Source organism: Heterodontus francisci, chromosome 4 (genome assembly GCF_036365525.1).
Source record: "Heterodontus francisci isolate sHetFra1 chromosome 4, sHetFra1.hap1, whole genome shotgun sequence".
NCBI classification, from domain to species: Eukaryota; Metazoa; Chordata; class Chondrichthyes; order Heterodontiformes; family Heterodontidae; genus Heterodontus; species Heterodontus francisci.
Window position 1 is genome coordinate 202347316 of NC_090374.1, and position 15799 is coordinate 202363114.

Consider the following 15799-nt stretch of genomic DNA (forward strand, 5'->3'; position numbering starts at 1 on the left):
ATGATTTAACATTACAGATGGCAAAGAAAGATTGAGGTAATGTCACTGGATGCTATCTGTCTTCAAAAATATATATTGTTTGTGGTTACATAGAATTACATAGAAACTACAGCAGAGAAACAGATCTACACTGGTATTTATGCTCCACATGCGCCTCTTCCCATCCTTCTTCATCTAACCCTATTAGCATAGCCCTCAATTCCTTTCTCCACTGTGTTTATCTAGCTGTGTCTTAAATGCATCTACACTCTTTGCTTCAACTACTCCTTGCAGCAGTGATTTCCACATTATTAGAACTCTCATGGTAAAGCAGCTTCTCCTGAATTCCCGACTGGATTTATTTGTGACTATCTTATAATTGTGGCCCCTAGTTTTGGTCTCCCCTACAATTTATTTTTTATTTTATTTTTTTAGAGATACAGCACTGAAACAGGCCCTTTGGCCCACCAAGTCTGTGCCGACCATCAACCACCTATTTATACTAATCCTACATTAATCCCATATTCCTACCACATCCCCACCTTCATTCAAATCCCCTACCACCTACCTACACTAGGGGCAATTTATAACGGCCAATTTACCTATCAACCTGCAAGTCTTTGTCTGTGGGAGGAAACCAGAGCACCCGGCGGAAACCCACACGGTCACAGGGAGAACTTGCAAACTCCACACTGGCAGTACCCAGAACTGAACCCGGGTCGCTGGAGCTGTGAGGCTGCGGTGCTAACCACTGTGCCATTGTACAAGGAGAAACATTTCTATGTCTACCCTCTCAAACTCTTTAAATAATCTTAATGACCTCTATCAGGTGTCCCCTCAGCCTTCCATTTCTAGGGAGAAGGACCCCAGCCTGTTCACTATTACTTCATAGAATCAGACAAAGTTTAAGACACAGAAAGAGGCCACTTGGTCCATCGTGTCTGTGCCAGCCGAAAAAAGATCCACCTCTTCTAATCCCACCTTCCAGCATTTGATCCGTAGCCCTGCAGATTACAGCACTTGAGGTGCATATCCAGACTCCTTTTGAATGAGTTGAGGGTCTCTGCCTCAACTACCCTTTCAGGCAGTGAGTTTCAGCCCCCCACCACCCACTGGGTGAAAAAGTTTTTCCTCATCTCCCCTCTAATTTTTCTACCAATCACTTTAAATCTATGCCCCCTCGTCACTGACCTCTCTGCTAAGGTGAATAGACCCTTCACCTCCACTCTGTACAGGCCCCTCAAAATTTTGTACATTTCAATAAGATCGCCCCTCAGCCTTCTCTGTTCCAAGGAGAACAACCCCAGCCTATCCAATCTCTCCTCATAGCTGCATTCCAGTACCGGCAACATCCTCGTAAATCTCCTCTGTACCCTCTTGAGTGCAATTACATCCTTTCTGTAATGAGGTGACCAGAACTGCACACAGTACTCAAATTGTGGCCTAACGAATGAGTTTATACAGTTCCAGCATAACCTCCCTGCTCTTATATTCTACACCTCGGCTAATAAAGGAAAGGATTCCTTAACCACCTTATCGACCTGTCCTCCTCCCTTCAGGGATCTGTGGACATTCACTCCAAGGTCTCTCACTTCCTCTACACTTCTCAGTATTTTCCCATAATTGTGTATTCCTTTGCCTTGTTTGACCTCCCCAAATGCATCACCTCACACTTCTCTGGGTTGAATTCCATTTGCCACATTTCTGCCCATCTGAACAGTCCATCAATATCTTCCTGCAGCCTATAGCTATCCGCCTCACAGCCAATCTTTGTGTCGTCTCCAAACTTCCTGATCATTCCCCCTACACTATGTCCGAATCGTTAATACATACCACAAAAAGCAGGGGGCCCAGTACTGAGCCCATCGGAATGCCACAGGAAACAGCCCTCCAGTCGCTAAAACACCTGTCAACAATCGCATTTTGTTACCTGCCACTGAGCCAATTTTGTATCCACCGTGCTGTATTTCCCTGGATCCCATGGGTTTTTATTTTTTTAATGACTGCCATGTGGGACCTTGTCAAAAGCTTTGCTAAAATCCATGCAGACCACATCAACTACACTACCCTCACCTATCTTCCTTGTTACTTCTTCAAAACATTTGATTAGGTTGGTCAAACAAGATCTCCCCTTAACAAATCCATGCTGACTATCCTTGATTAACCTGTGCCTTTCTAAGTGATAGTTTATCCTGTCTCTCAGAATAGATTCCAATAATTTGCCCACTACTGAGGTTAGACTGACTGGCCTGTAATTATTCGGTCTATCCTTCGCTCCCTTTTTAAACAGAGGTACAACATTAGCAATTCTCCAATCCTCTGGCATCATACCTGTATCCAGTGAAGACTGGAAAATGATGGTCAGACCCTCTGCTATTTACTCTTTTAACAGCCTAGGATACATTTCATCTGGTCATTTCATGGATGCTAATCCCATTAATACTTCCTTTCTCCCTATGTTTATCCCATTCAATACTTCACACTCCTCCTCCTTAACTACAATATCTGCATCGTCCCCCTCTTTTGTGAAGACGGTCGCAAAGTATTTATTAAGAACCATACCAAAATCTTCTGCCTCTACACATAGGTTACCTTTTTAGTCTTTTATGGGCCCTACTCTCTCCTTAGTTATCCTCTTACTCTTAATGTATTGATAAAACATCACCTTGTTTTTGCTTGCCAATATTCTTTCATGCCTTCTCTTTGCTTTCCTAATTTGCTTTTTGATTTCACCCCTCCACTTTCTATACTCCTCTCGTCTTTCTGCAGTATTGAGTTCTCGGTTTCAGACATAAGCTTTCCTTTTCTGCCTTTTCTTACACTGTCGGCTCCTTGCCATCCATGGGGCTGTACATTTGGCTGTCTCACCCTTTTTCTTTGTGGGAACATGTTTACCCTGAACCCCTTGAATCTCCCCTTTGAATGCCTTCCACTGCTCTGACACTGATTTACCTTCAAGCAGCTGTTTCCAGTCCACTTTCACTAAATCCCTCCTCAGTTTAGTAAAATTGGCCTTGCCCCAGTTGAGAACTCTAACTCCTGTTCTATCTCTGTCCTTTTCCGTAATTATGTTAAAACTGACTGAATTATGATCACTACCACCAAAATGCTCCCCCATTGCCACCCCTTCCACCTGCCTGTCTTCATTTCCTAAAAGTCAGTCTAAAATTGCTTGTTGGACTTGCTACACACTGGGCAAAAAAGTTCTCCTGAATGCACCTCAAGATTTCTGCTCCCTCAATTCCTTTCACACTAAAACTATCCCAGTTAATATTCAGGTAATTAAAATCCCTGACTATTACTGCCCTATTGTTCTTGCACTTCTCAGAGATTTGCCTGCATATCTGCTCTTCTATCTCCCTCTGACTGTTTGGGGGTCTGTAGTACACTCCCAGCAGTGTGATTGCCCCTGTTTTGTTCCTTAGCTCAATCCATATGGCCTCATTTGATGAACCTTCCAACATATCATCCCTCCTCACAGCTCTAATAGTTTCCTTGATCAAAATTGCCATTCTCCCTCCTTTCTTATTCCCCCCCCCACCCTCCATCGCGTCTGAAAACCCTGTGACCAGGAATGTTGAGCTGCCACTCCTGTTTCTGTAATAGCTATGATATCGTACTGCTACTTGATAGATATCAACTCTTAGTTTTGGTATCATCTTTGCCGATCTTTTTTTAAACCTCCTCCAGGGCCTCCACATCCTTTTTTATAATCTGAGACCAGAACGGTTCATGGTACTTTGAGTGTGGTCCAACCAATGTTCTATACAAGTTTAACATAACTGCTCTGCTTTTCAATCCTAACCCTCCACAAATGAACCCAACTGCTTGGTTTACTTTTTTAAGTGTCTTATTTACCCTGTGTCACTAGTTTTAGTATCAGTACCTGTGGATCCCTTTTAGATTTACATTTAGATTCTCTATTTAAATTCGTATCTTCCAAGCAGCAATGTAGCCTGCTTAATCTTCCTACCATAATGCATTATAGATACCAAATTCAAAATGGTTAACAATAGTGGTGTCAGCACCAATCTTTCTGGTACATCACTTCCTATCTTTTGCCTTAGCTACCCTTGATCACTATTCTTTGTTTTCTGTTTTGTAGCCAGCTTGCTATCTATCCATTGTGCCACTTGTCCCCTGACTCCACCTGGTCTGTCCTTAGTCATAAGTTCACTGATCTGAACTCATCCTGAACTGAAAGCATCACCAAAGTTCGAGGGAAAAAAAACAGGTATACAGACAACTGAAGGCTGAGGTTCACAAAAAAACTGTGACCTAAAGAATGGCTGGTGGGTTGAAAGAGCACAGGAAGTACAGCAACTCACTGACAGCCACAACATATGTGGATTCTTCAGTACAGTCAAGACCATTTAGAGCCCAAGGACCTACCCCACTGACAGCAGAGGATGGAGTGACACTGATCAAGGACAGAGAGGCAGTCAGCACTCATTGGAAGAAGCACTTCGAAGATCTCCTCAATCACGACTCAGTCCTTGATGCAAGTGCCCTCGACTACATTCCACAGCGTGCTACCCACCATGACCTCAGCACAATCCCAGCCTGACATGAGATCAAAAAGGCCATCCAACAGCTAAACAAACAATAAGTCCACTATCTGCTACCTTACTGAATGCATTTTGAAAGTCTGTGTATATTCCATGCACTGCATTACCCCTGTCTATTCTTTCCGTTACTTTTTCAAAGAATTCAATAAGGTTGGTCAAGCATGACCTTTCCCTTTGAAATCCATTCTGTCTACTCTTCATTATTATTTAGGTTTTAAATCTTTTTCTATTATATCTGAGTAAAGATTCCATATTTTTCCCAGCACCAATGTTAAGCTAACTGAAATAAAAACAAGAAATGCTGGAAATACTCAGCAGGTCTGGCAGCATCTGTGGAGAGAGAAGCAGAGTTAACGTTTCAGGTCAGTGACCCTTCATCAGAAGCTAACTGAATTACAGTTCCAGTTAGTATTGTGCTCAACAAGACAAGATACATAATTGTCGGGGACGAAAGCCTTTTTGCCATTATTCCAGTATCAGGAATCAGCACTTCTAGGTTAGTTGCCCAACAAAGCTCTCTTTACTCTGCTTCAATAATTTACAAATCTGGCATTTTTAATTTCCACAGTTCTCGATCTTATCACCTGAGTGAAGTCACCATATGATGGGCAGTTTTGTTCTGTGGAAGTCTGACATTGAGGCCAGAATTTTATGAGCCCCCGGTGGCAGGGGGGCCCATAATACAGTGAGGGTAGGCGGCAGATGGAGTGCAGGGGTGGGAAAGGACACTTAAGATCCTCTTCCCGCTGCTGCTGGTATTCTACAAGTGGTTGGTTCAGGTGGGGGGGTGGGGGGAGGTGGGGGTGTGTTGCAGAGAGGGGACAGGGCCATGTGCCACGTGGGGTAGTTGCCCAGTAAAACAAGGCAACAAGGCAGCCTCCCTACAGACTTGGCAGGGTTGCAGGGGGGGTGGTATGGTCTCCTTGCTGGACAATCTGTGTCCACAGAGGGCCCTGGGCAGCAAAGGCCGTCCCTCCACAAACAGCTCCACCCCGCCCTCAACGGCAACCCCTCCTCCCCCTCCCCCGCACATCGCCAGGGCCATCCTGCCACACTTCGCTGGAGTCCGGGGCTCTAGCGATGAGCCTGGTCCCGGGCCTCTTGTAGTACCGGCAGTGGCCATCGCTCCATGGCGCTACTGAGACGACTGAGCTGCCATCCCTCTGATTGGCCGGCAGCTATGGGTGGGGGTGGGAATCCCCATCCTTAAAGAGATTGGGACCACGATACTAGGCAGTTAATTGCCCTAGTGCCGTTAAATAGAACCGGTGGCGGGGTGGGTCTCCAAAGGGCCGAGGCGAGGTTCTCTTCACCTTTTAGGCTGACGTTGGGACCCCCCCCACCCCCTGCACCGGCTCCACAACATTAAGCCCTGAAAAACTGGGTAGAGACCATCTCTGTGTATTTAACAGGGTGGGTGGGGGGGTCTGAGTCAGTATACCCAGTCCCTGTACTGTATCCATTTTCGAAACAGACAGTTGCTCTACATAACAAACCTTACACTAAATGTGAAATAAAACAAGGTATGTATATGTCTCTATATGTTATATTTCTTTTCAGCGTCAGGATTAAAAGCTTAAGAAAGCTTACCATGGACAATGGTGATCCATTTTCCGAACACAGTGCCCACACCGACTGCAGTGGTGAGATCGCTTTGGCCTCATCTTGTTACATTTATTACATGTTTCCCAATGCTGTCTTTCTGGAACAACAAACAGATATGATTTTTTTTTAAAAATCCAAATGATCAACTACAAGAACCTACTACTTCCTCAAAAAAGATATTTTCAAGGAACCCAAATGCTGAACCAATCGGAAGAAGATTCATTTACCAACAAACATTAGGGAGTGACATGATGCAACATATTTTTTTAAAAGTTACCAACCCATGGATTCTTTGAAATTTCATCAATACTTAGAGTCATAGGGTCATTTATGGCACAGGAGGAGGCCATTTGGCCCATCGAGTCCATGCCAGCTCTCCACGCAGCAATCCAGACAGTCCCATTCCCCTGCTCATCCCCGACAAAATATAAAAGTGCTGGGCAGCGGGTTAGATTGGGCTACATAGCGCCTGTTTTATAGATGCCACATGGTCATCTAAGGTTTCAAAATGAGGTCAGAGATGCACGTGCACATTTCTGATTGGAAGGGCACAGTGCACCATCTTGGTAAATGGTTCGTGCCTGAGCATGTTTGTTGCTAGATTATTTCTTCTGGCTATTGGTGTAATTTTATGCATTTTTGGAGGATTTCTAGACTTGGTTAAAGTTTTAGTACTCTTATAGGACTGGCCGCCTAGTCTTGCAGTGCTTTTTGTGCCATTTAAAATATGCTGGTGAAAGAAGTTCCTACCAGACATAGGTGTCTGGGAAATCCTTTGGGAATTGAATGTGCCTGGGAGAATGAAAGAGGCCAAACACAGCAGGATGAGCAATTAGAGAAGGAGGGAGAGCAGGGCTCTCAGCAGGAGGCCACATGTGCGGAGGGTCTTCACAGAGCAATTTTCTGAACTCAACTTCAACAAGGACCAGTGCATGAGGGGCCATCACAAAGGAGATCGTCACTAAAATCTGCCAAATGCTGCAGCCACAACTACAACCTCAGTTTAGGCTAAAGACAGAATTGCCTGTGGCTGTCAAGGTGACCATGTTTCTTAATTTCTAACTGGAGATTTAGGCCATGATTCACAGTTTGCACTGCATTGCTGTCATTGAGGCTCTCTGCATGATGAGAAACACTTACATTTCATTCCCACTTGCAGAGACAAGCAGGAGGAGTGGGAACAAGTTTTTGCATGCTCTGTAGGTTTCCCCATGGTGCAGGGTGCCCTTGACCACATGCATGCTCCTCATGTGAACTCAGCCATATTCATCAACAGAGAGGGATTCCACTCCGTCACTGTGCAGCTGGTCTGCAAGCAAAGGCAGTGTGCAAGTAAATGCCCATTATCTTGGCAGCAATAATGATTCTTTCATCCTGTGGCAATCCTCTGTTCCACCTTTATTTGAGTCAGCGTGGTAAGTCAAAGGCTAGCCCCTGGATGAAAAGCTTTCACCACTTGTGACATGGCTCATAACTCTGGTCCGATACAACAAGCCTGCATTGAGAATCATGCTGCCTCAAGGAACACGAGAGCAGACAATCAGCGTCCTCAAACAATGCTTCCATACCTGGAGGAGCCCCACAGCACTCTACTGAGTGAGTATTGATATTTGTGGTGGTGTGCTACGTGCTGCGCACACTGGCTGTTATGAGGGAACAACCCTTGGCATCACCTATCAGGCAGCAAACTGAGGAGAAGCACGAGGAGAAGGAAGTGGAATAGGAGGAGGAGGAGGAAGGGAGGAAGGAAGGCTAAAATGTAGCCAGCCCTTCTTTGCCAACGATCTGCGTGATCAGTTTATTTATGAGAAAAACCAGTAAACTCAACTACACCTCCCCACGTAGCAGCAGTCCCACCTTCTTTACCATTCATCTCCCACTCACCATCACATCATTTTCTTTCAAACAAGACATTGCTTTCAGTTCACTGGGAACATAATAACCAACATCACATACAAAGGCAAGTCCAAATTTATCAAAACTATCACTAAATAGTAAGTACAAAATGAAACCAATCACCCTTGTTCATTCCTTTAGTGCCTTTGCTTTTCTTAGTACTGCTATGAGGTGATTCCCCAGTGACTGCAGTATGTGAGGGGGAAGGCTGCTGACCATTTTAATGGAGGAGACAGCAGATGGCCCTGGAGGATGACTTAGAGCAGCTCTGAGCCTAGAGTGCCTGGCCTCAGACTGCAGCCGCCTGGGTTGGCTGGCTGATAGACAACAGCAAGGGCACTAGCAGAGTGGCAGGAGTAGGACTAAGAATGCTCTTTTTTTTATTCGTTCATGTGGTGAGAGTGTCACTGGCCAGGCCAGCATTTATTGCCCATCCCTAATTGCCTTTGAGAAGGTGTTAGTGAGACGTCTTCTTGAACCGCTGCAGTCCATGTGGTGCAAGTACACCCACCAAGCTGTTCGGAAGGGAGTTCCAAGATTTTGACTCAGTGACAGTGAAGGAACAGCGACATATTTCCAAGTCAGGATGGTGTGTGATTTGGAGGGGAACTTGCAGGTGGTGGTGTTCCCATGCATCTACTGCCTTTGGCCTTCTAGGTGGAACAGGTCGTGGGTTTGAAGGTGTCGTTCAAGGAGCCTTGGTGAGTTGCTGCAGTGCATCTTGTAGATGGTACACACTGCTGCTACTGTGCATTGGTGGTGGAGGGAGTGAATGTTGAGGGTGGTGAATGGGGTGCCAATCAAGCGGGCTGCTTTGTCCTAGATGTGGTGTTGAGATTCTTCAATGCTGTTGGAGCTGCACCCATCCAGGCAAGTGGAGAGTATTCCATCACACTCCTGACTTGTGCCTTGTAGATGCTGGACAGGCTTTGGGACCCAGTGGATGTGGTGTACCTAGATTTCCAAAAGGCCTTCGACAAGGTGCCGCACAAGAGACTGCTGCATAAGATAAGGATGCATGGCGTCAGGGGTAAAGTATTAGCATGGATAGAGGATTGGTTGACTAACAGGAAGTAGAGAGCGGGGATAAAGGAGTGCTATTCTGGTTGGCAATCAGTCACTAGTAGTGTGCCTCAGGGATCGGTGTTGGGACCGCAATTATTTACAATTTATATAGATGATTTGGAATTGGGGACCACGTGTAGGGTGTCAAAATTTGCAGATGACACTAAGATGAGTGGCAGAGCAAAGTGTGCAGATGACTGTGAAACTTTGCAGAGGAACATAGATACATTGAGTGAGTGGGCAAAGGTCTGGCAGATGGAATACAATGTTAATAAATGTGAAGTCATTCATTTCGGTAGGAGTAACAGGAAAAAGGATTATTACTTGAATGGTAAAAAGTTGCAGAATGCTGCTATGCAGAGGGACCTAGGTGTCCTTGTGCATGAATCGCAGAAGGTTGGTCTGCAGGTACAGCAAGTAATTAGGAAGGCAAATGGAATTTTGTCCTTCATTGCTAAAGGGATTGAGTTTAAAAGCAGAGAGGTTATGTTGCAGCTGTATAAGGTACTGGTGAGGCTGCACCTGGAGTACTGTGTGCAGTTTTGGTCTCCTTACTTGAGAAAGGATGTACTGGCACTGGAGAGGGTGCAGAGGAGGTTCACTGGGTTGATTCCGGAGTTGAGGGGGTTGGCTTATGAGGAGAGACTGAGTAGATTGGGATTATATTCAGTGGAGTTCAGAAGAATGAGGGGGGATCTTATAGAAACATATAAAATCATGAAGGGAATGGATAAGATACAAGTAGAGAGGATGTTTCCACTGGCAGGTGAAGCTAGGACAAGAGGGCATAGCCTCAAGATTAGAGGGAGCAGATTTAGGACTGAATTAAGAAGGAACTTCTTCACCCAGAGGGTTGTTAATCTATGGAATTCCTTGCCCAGTGAAGTAGTTGACGCTTCTTCAGTAAACGTCTTTAAAGCTGAGGTAGATATCTTTTTGAACAATAAAGGAATTAAGGGATACGGTGGGAGTGCGGGTAAGTGGATCTGAGTCCACGAAAAGATCAGCCATGATCTTATTGAATGGCGGAGCAGGCTCGAGGGGCCGGACGGCCTACTCCTGCTCCTAGTTCTTATGATCTTATGATCTTATGAATTCCCAGCCTCTGACCTGCTCTTGTAGCCACAGTATTTATATGGCTGGTCCAGTTCAGTTTGTGGTCAATGGCAACCCCCAGGATGTTGATGTTGGGAGATTCAGTGATGGTAATGTGGTTGAACATCAAGGGGAAGTGAGGCTGCCATCCTAAGAGAGGACAGCAAGTTCATGTTCCATCAAGCCACTGCCACGGAGCAGTGCCTCAGCAATTCTGATAACCTGTTGAAGCACAGATTGCTGGACTGCTAGCAGTCAAAGCTTAGGTGGAAGCTGTGGCATTATAGCATTAGTCATCAGACAGCATGGTGGTTTCCACAGGTGTGCAAATAGAGGTAAACAACAGGTGTCAACAAATGTTGTTTTTCTGCTAAGGTGAGGTGGTCTGTTCCTTGTACAGTATCTCACCATACATATACACATCCTTCCACACTGGAAAGGATGGGCTCCAAGGTCTGCACAAAGCACTGTATCAAATTGGAGGTGGACTCCTCCTTGCTACTTGACATTATGCATAGCCCTTTCCAATGCACCAGGCATTTGGTAGTTTTGCTAATCAACCTTCCTCTGTAGCCTGGGCCCTCAATATTCTCATCTGGTTCCTTTGCAGCAGATTTTAAGTTCAACCTCACCCTCCAGCGAGCTGGCATCTGTGGTGTCCTTCTCCCTGTCTTAGTTCCTGCACACTTGTACTCAGTGTCTCACCATGTGCCGATCCCTCCTCTATCCTATCCTGTAAAGTACACACAGTTTCAGTCTCTGAGCTGGAGGCTACAAATGTAAGATTGAGGGACAGTCTCTTTTCTCTTCCTCCTCCGACTGAGAAGGTTCCAGTTCCTGGTATGTGGAATGAAAAAGAGACAAGGATTGGATTGTGGTGAGGGGAGAGGAAAAAAGTAAGTAGTGTTTGCTTACACTGTCTGCAGCTTGAGAAGTCAGAAGAGAGAAGGATTAGGAATGCAGATACCTTCATCATCAATCCTTCCAGCCTGAGTGTCCAAAGCCTCAACGATTCTCATTCCTATGATGGACAGCATGTCTCCTCCAGGGAAATTAAAACATGCAGGTGGTTTTGTCCTCCTCCAGCTTTGTCCTGCTTCCTGTAGTTATGGACCGTCATATCCTGCAATGAGTACCTTGCTCGATATCTGGCTGCTGTGACCGTCAATGTTGACCGTAAGTGGTGAGTTGTGAGTATGAGGTTTGCAACCATGCTAATTGTGTAAGGGTGAGGTCGTCTTCTTCTTCTTTAGCCTCCTTGTCTCGGGAGACAATGGGTAAGTGCCTGCAGGTGGTCAGTGGTTTGTGGAACAGCGCCTGGAGTGGCTATAAAGGCCAATACCAGAGTGACAGACTCTTCCACAGGTGCTGCAGATAAATTTGTTTGTTGGGGCTGTTACACAGTTGGCTCTCCCCTTGCGCTTCTGTCTTTTTTCCTGCCAACTGCTAAGTCTCTTCGACTCGCCACAATTTAGACCCGCCTTTATGGTTGCCCGCCAACTCTGGCGATCGTTGGCAACTGACTTCCACAACTTGTGATCAATGTCACAGGACTTCATGTCGCGTTTGCAGACGTCTTTAAAGTGGAGAGATGGACAGCCGATGGGTCTGATACCAGTGGCGAGCTCGCTGTACAATGTGTCCTTGGGGATCCTGCCATCTTCCATGCGGCTCACATGGCCAAGCATATGAATTGAAGGGTTGAGTGCTGATTGATATAGATTGTTTGTGGGTAGGCAATGTGGTGTTGTGTATAGAACAGTAATTTAGGCTAGTTAACCTGCTTGGGTATCGCATTTGAAGACTGAACTCACTCACCTTGACAACTCTTGCCAGATTATTAAATGTCTTCATGTATTGTACCATATTCCTGGCATTGATCTCTACCACTACTTCCACCCATTGCCTCCTGAGAATATGTCTTGAGAGCCTCTGGCCACCCCGCACAACCCGCCCCAACCCCTGCAGGTACAGAAGCCTCCAGCCACCCCTTCCAACCCGGAAGTGGGCTGGGGGGGCGGGGGGGGTGCTGCATAAAATTGAGTGGGGGCGGTCACCAATCCCTTCATCTACCCACCCCCACTGCTGCTTCACCAGTGGTGAGGGAGGTGACAAATGGTCTGACTTCCACAAGCCAATTGAGGCCCTTAAGTGGCCAATTAATTGCCACTGGTATTTTAACACCCCCCTTGCCTGGGCCCAGCCGAATGTCCCCAGCAAAGCCTAAACCTCACTTATCTTCTTGAAAGGCGATGTTCATCGTCCTCTTCTTGCTGGGTGCAGTTCCAGCAGTGGCCACTGCTCCTGGTAGCACTGCTGTGACTAAGGAGCTGCCAGCCCGCTAATTGGCTGGCAGCTCTTGGAGGCAGGACTTCTGCCTCTGAGGGGCGGATGTCCCGACTGAGGCCAATTTAGGGCCTGGGCCATGCAAAATCGCTGCGCAGCATCCAGGCCCAGCGGAGATGAGTTTACCCCTGATTTTTTAGTCAGTAGGCGGGGTCACCACCACAACATAAACATGTCTTTCCTTCTCTCCACCTCCTGCACCAAGGCCTCCAGTGCACCTTCAGAAAACACACTCTTGCATGTGCAACTATTTTTCAAAGCATTACGCACAAGTTCAGTTCACTAAGAATTCCCACTACTTCTTCCAGCCACGATCTACCTCCTTTATGCAATGCTAGCTACTCTTGGGATCATACTCACTGCTGATGCTGCAGCCAATGAACAGCGCAGGTAGATCGAGCTGCACAAACCAATCATGTAAATCAGCAGACAGCACAAATTCAACGTGCCCACTGTAACCAGAACTGATCCCCACACCCATTGGGCAGGGGTTGTACTGTGCAGCACATTTTTGGCTGGTTGTGTCATTAGGGAAAGCTGCTAAGCAACACCCTGCTGTTCCCACAGGAAATGGAAAAGCATGAGTAAATCACCCTGCTTTACTCAAGCACACCTCAGTTTATTTACTGTAACTGTAAATCACAGAACTATTTCTACAGTGTAAGACTGTGTGCAACTGAGAGGTGAAGCAGCTATCTTAAAAATATGCAGAGCTGTGCTGGTCTAAAACAAATCTCCCTAAATGGTGGAGATTTTTACACTCCACACATTGCAAAACATTCCTCCAACAATCAATAGCGCAAAATGTAATCAAAGCAAATGAATTTCACACCTATTAGAAACTTCTTGGCAAATATAAATATTACTTCCGATATGGTGTAAGAACTCACGGAGACTGCTTCTTGTTTTTGCAGTCACTTTGATCTCAACATACTTTCCAGCACCTGTCTGCAACATATGGCAACATTTTTTGAAATAATTATCTTGAGATCTGTGGCAGTTACACTAAAATGTGTAATAAACCATATCACCATAATACCTAAAGAGAGAACAATATAGAAACAAAGCCATCAACAAACTATGTTTATATTGTATAAGTTCTGCAATACTGGTTCTGGAGTGGGATGTTGAAGTTATAATACAGGATGGATTCCACAGCTGTTTAAGTCGACCTTCATGACATGGTATCAATGGCTAGACAAGGCTCGCATGGGTTTGTGATTTTGCACTGCCTTTGCTGAGCTGATCGACTTGCAGATGGTCATAAAACATGGTGGCTTCTGGCGGCACCAGCAGCAGTGCTACTTTTAATTAGGATCAGCAGTTACATACATTTTCAAAAGCCTGTGGTATAGCAGAGAACAGGAGGAAGAAGAAAGGTCATAAATAGCAGAAAGTATCCAATAGAAAAACATGCAAACACACATAGTGGGCCATGTAGCATATCTTCACGTATAAAATTACATGCATGAATGTACACACAATGGAAGCTTAAAGGCTAATAATGGAGAGGTATCAATTGATCAAACAGTCGGCATAGATTTGTGATGGGTAGGCTATGTCTGAATAAACTGTTAACTTTTTGAGGTCACTAGCCTGGTGGATAGGGAAGGATCATGGATGAAATCTATCTGGACCTCCAGAAGGTATCTGTTAAGATTATCACAAGAGATTATTAGCAAAATTTAAAAAAAGTTAAAGATTGCATTAGGTCAAAGGAAGTAGCTTATAAGGTCACCAGAAAAAGTGGTAAGATAGAGCTTTGGGAGCAATTTAGAGTCCAAGAAAGGAGGACCAAGTAATTGATAAAAGAGAATATGAATGCAAGCTAGCTATAAACATAAAGGCAGACTGTAAAAGCTTCTTTAGGTATGTGAAAAGGAAATGATTAGCAAGGACAAATGTGGGTCTATTGCAGGCAGAGACAGGGGGGGTTGTGGTGGAGAATGAGGAAATGGCAGAGAGACTAAACAATTACTTTGTGTCTGTCTTCACCGAGGAAGACACAGAAAATCTCCCAGAAATACTAGGGAACCAAGGGACTTGTAAAAACGAGGAATGGAGAGTAATTAGTATCAATAAAGAGGTAGTACTTGAAAAATTCATTGGATTGAAAGTTGATAAATCCCCTGGACCAGATGAACTACATTCCACAGTATTGAAGGTGGTGGCTATAGAGATAGTGGATGATTCTACAGATTCTGGAACGGTTCTTGCAGACTGGAAAACAGCAAATGTAATCCTATTATTTAAGAAAGGAGCAAGAGAGAAAATGGAGAACTACAGACCTGTTAGTTTGACATCAGTAGTAGGGAAAATGTTAAAATCTATTATAAAGGATGAGATAACTGAACACTTGGAAAATAATGATACGATTGGGCACATTGTGAAAGGGAAATCATGTTTGACAAACCTGTTGGAGTTTTTTGAGGATGTTACTTGTAGCATAGATAAAGGAGAACCAGTGATGTGGTGTATTTGGATTTTCAGACAGCTTTGATAAGGTCCCAAAAAGGAGGTCAATAAGCAAAATTAGAGCACATGTGGTTGGGGGTAATATACTGCAATGGATTGAGAATGAGTTAACAGACAGAAAGCAGAGAGTAGGAATAAATGGGTCATTCTCAGGATGGCAGGCTGTTACTAGTGGGGTACAGCAAGGATCAGTGCTGGGGCCACAGTTGCTCACTGTCTATATAAATGGCAGGCCATTTAAGACTGAGATGAGGAGGATTTTCTTTACTCAGAGGGTGGTGAATCTGTGGAATCCTCTACCCCAGAGGGCTGTGGAAGCTCAATCATTGAGCATGTGCAAGACAGAAATTGACAGATGGGCAGAATCCCTTACTCCTGCTCCGATTTCCTATGATCCTATGAAAAATGAGAATACATAGAATAGGACATAACTTTGTGAAATTTGTAATCAATTCAGAGTTAAGAATCAGGGATAGGGATAAAAGCAGCATTCTCTGATTGACAAGACAAGTGACGGCTCAGGTATCTGTATTGGGACTTCAGCATTTCATTATATCTGTTAATGACTTGAAGGAAGAAAGAGATGTAAATGCAGGTTTGCAAATGACAGTAATTTAGGAGGCACAATAAGCTGGAGCAGCAAGTTGCAAAGGGACACAGACTACATGAGTGGGCAAAGTTATGGCAAATAGAGTTAAATGTAGGAAAGTGTGAGGTCATCCACTTTGGAAAACAGACTAGAAGCTATGGAGGAGCAAATGGATTACAGC

General features: G+C 44.9%; 1 protein-coding gene across 3 annotated transcripts in view; it reads right to left on the reverse strand.

Annotated features, from left to right (window-relative positions):
* Positions 1-15799, reverse strand: part of zdhhc21 (zinc finger DHHC-type palmitoyltransferase 21) — a 229079-nt gene that overhangs the window by 119302 nt on the left and 93978 nt on the right. For 2 of the 3 annotated variants that reach the window (XM_068028972.1, XM_068028974.1), the window contains exon 4: positions 6138-6249. In XM_068028972.1, the coding sequence (XP_067885073.1) occupies positions 6138-6249 (112 nt within the window). The remainder of the gene's footprint in view (positions 1-6137; positions 6250-15799) is intronic. The other variant, XM_068028975.1, reaches the window with a different exon arrangement.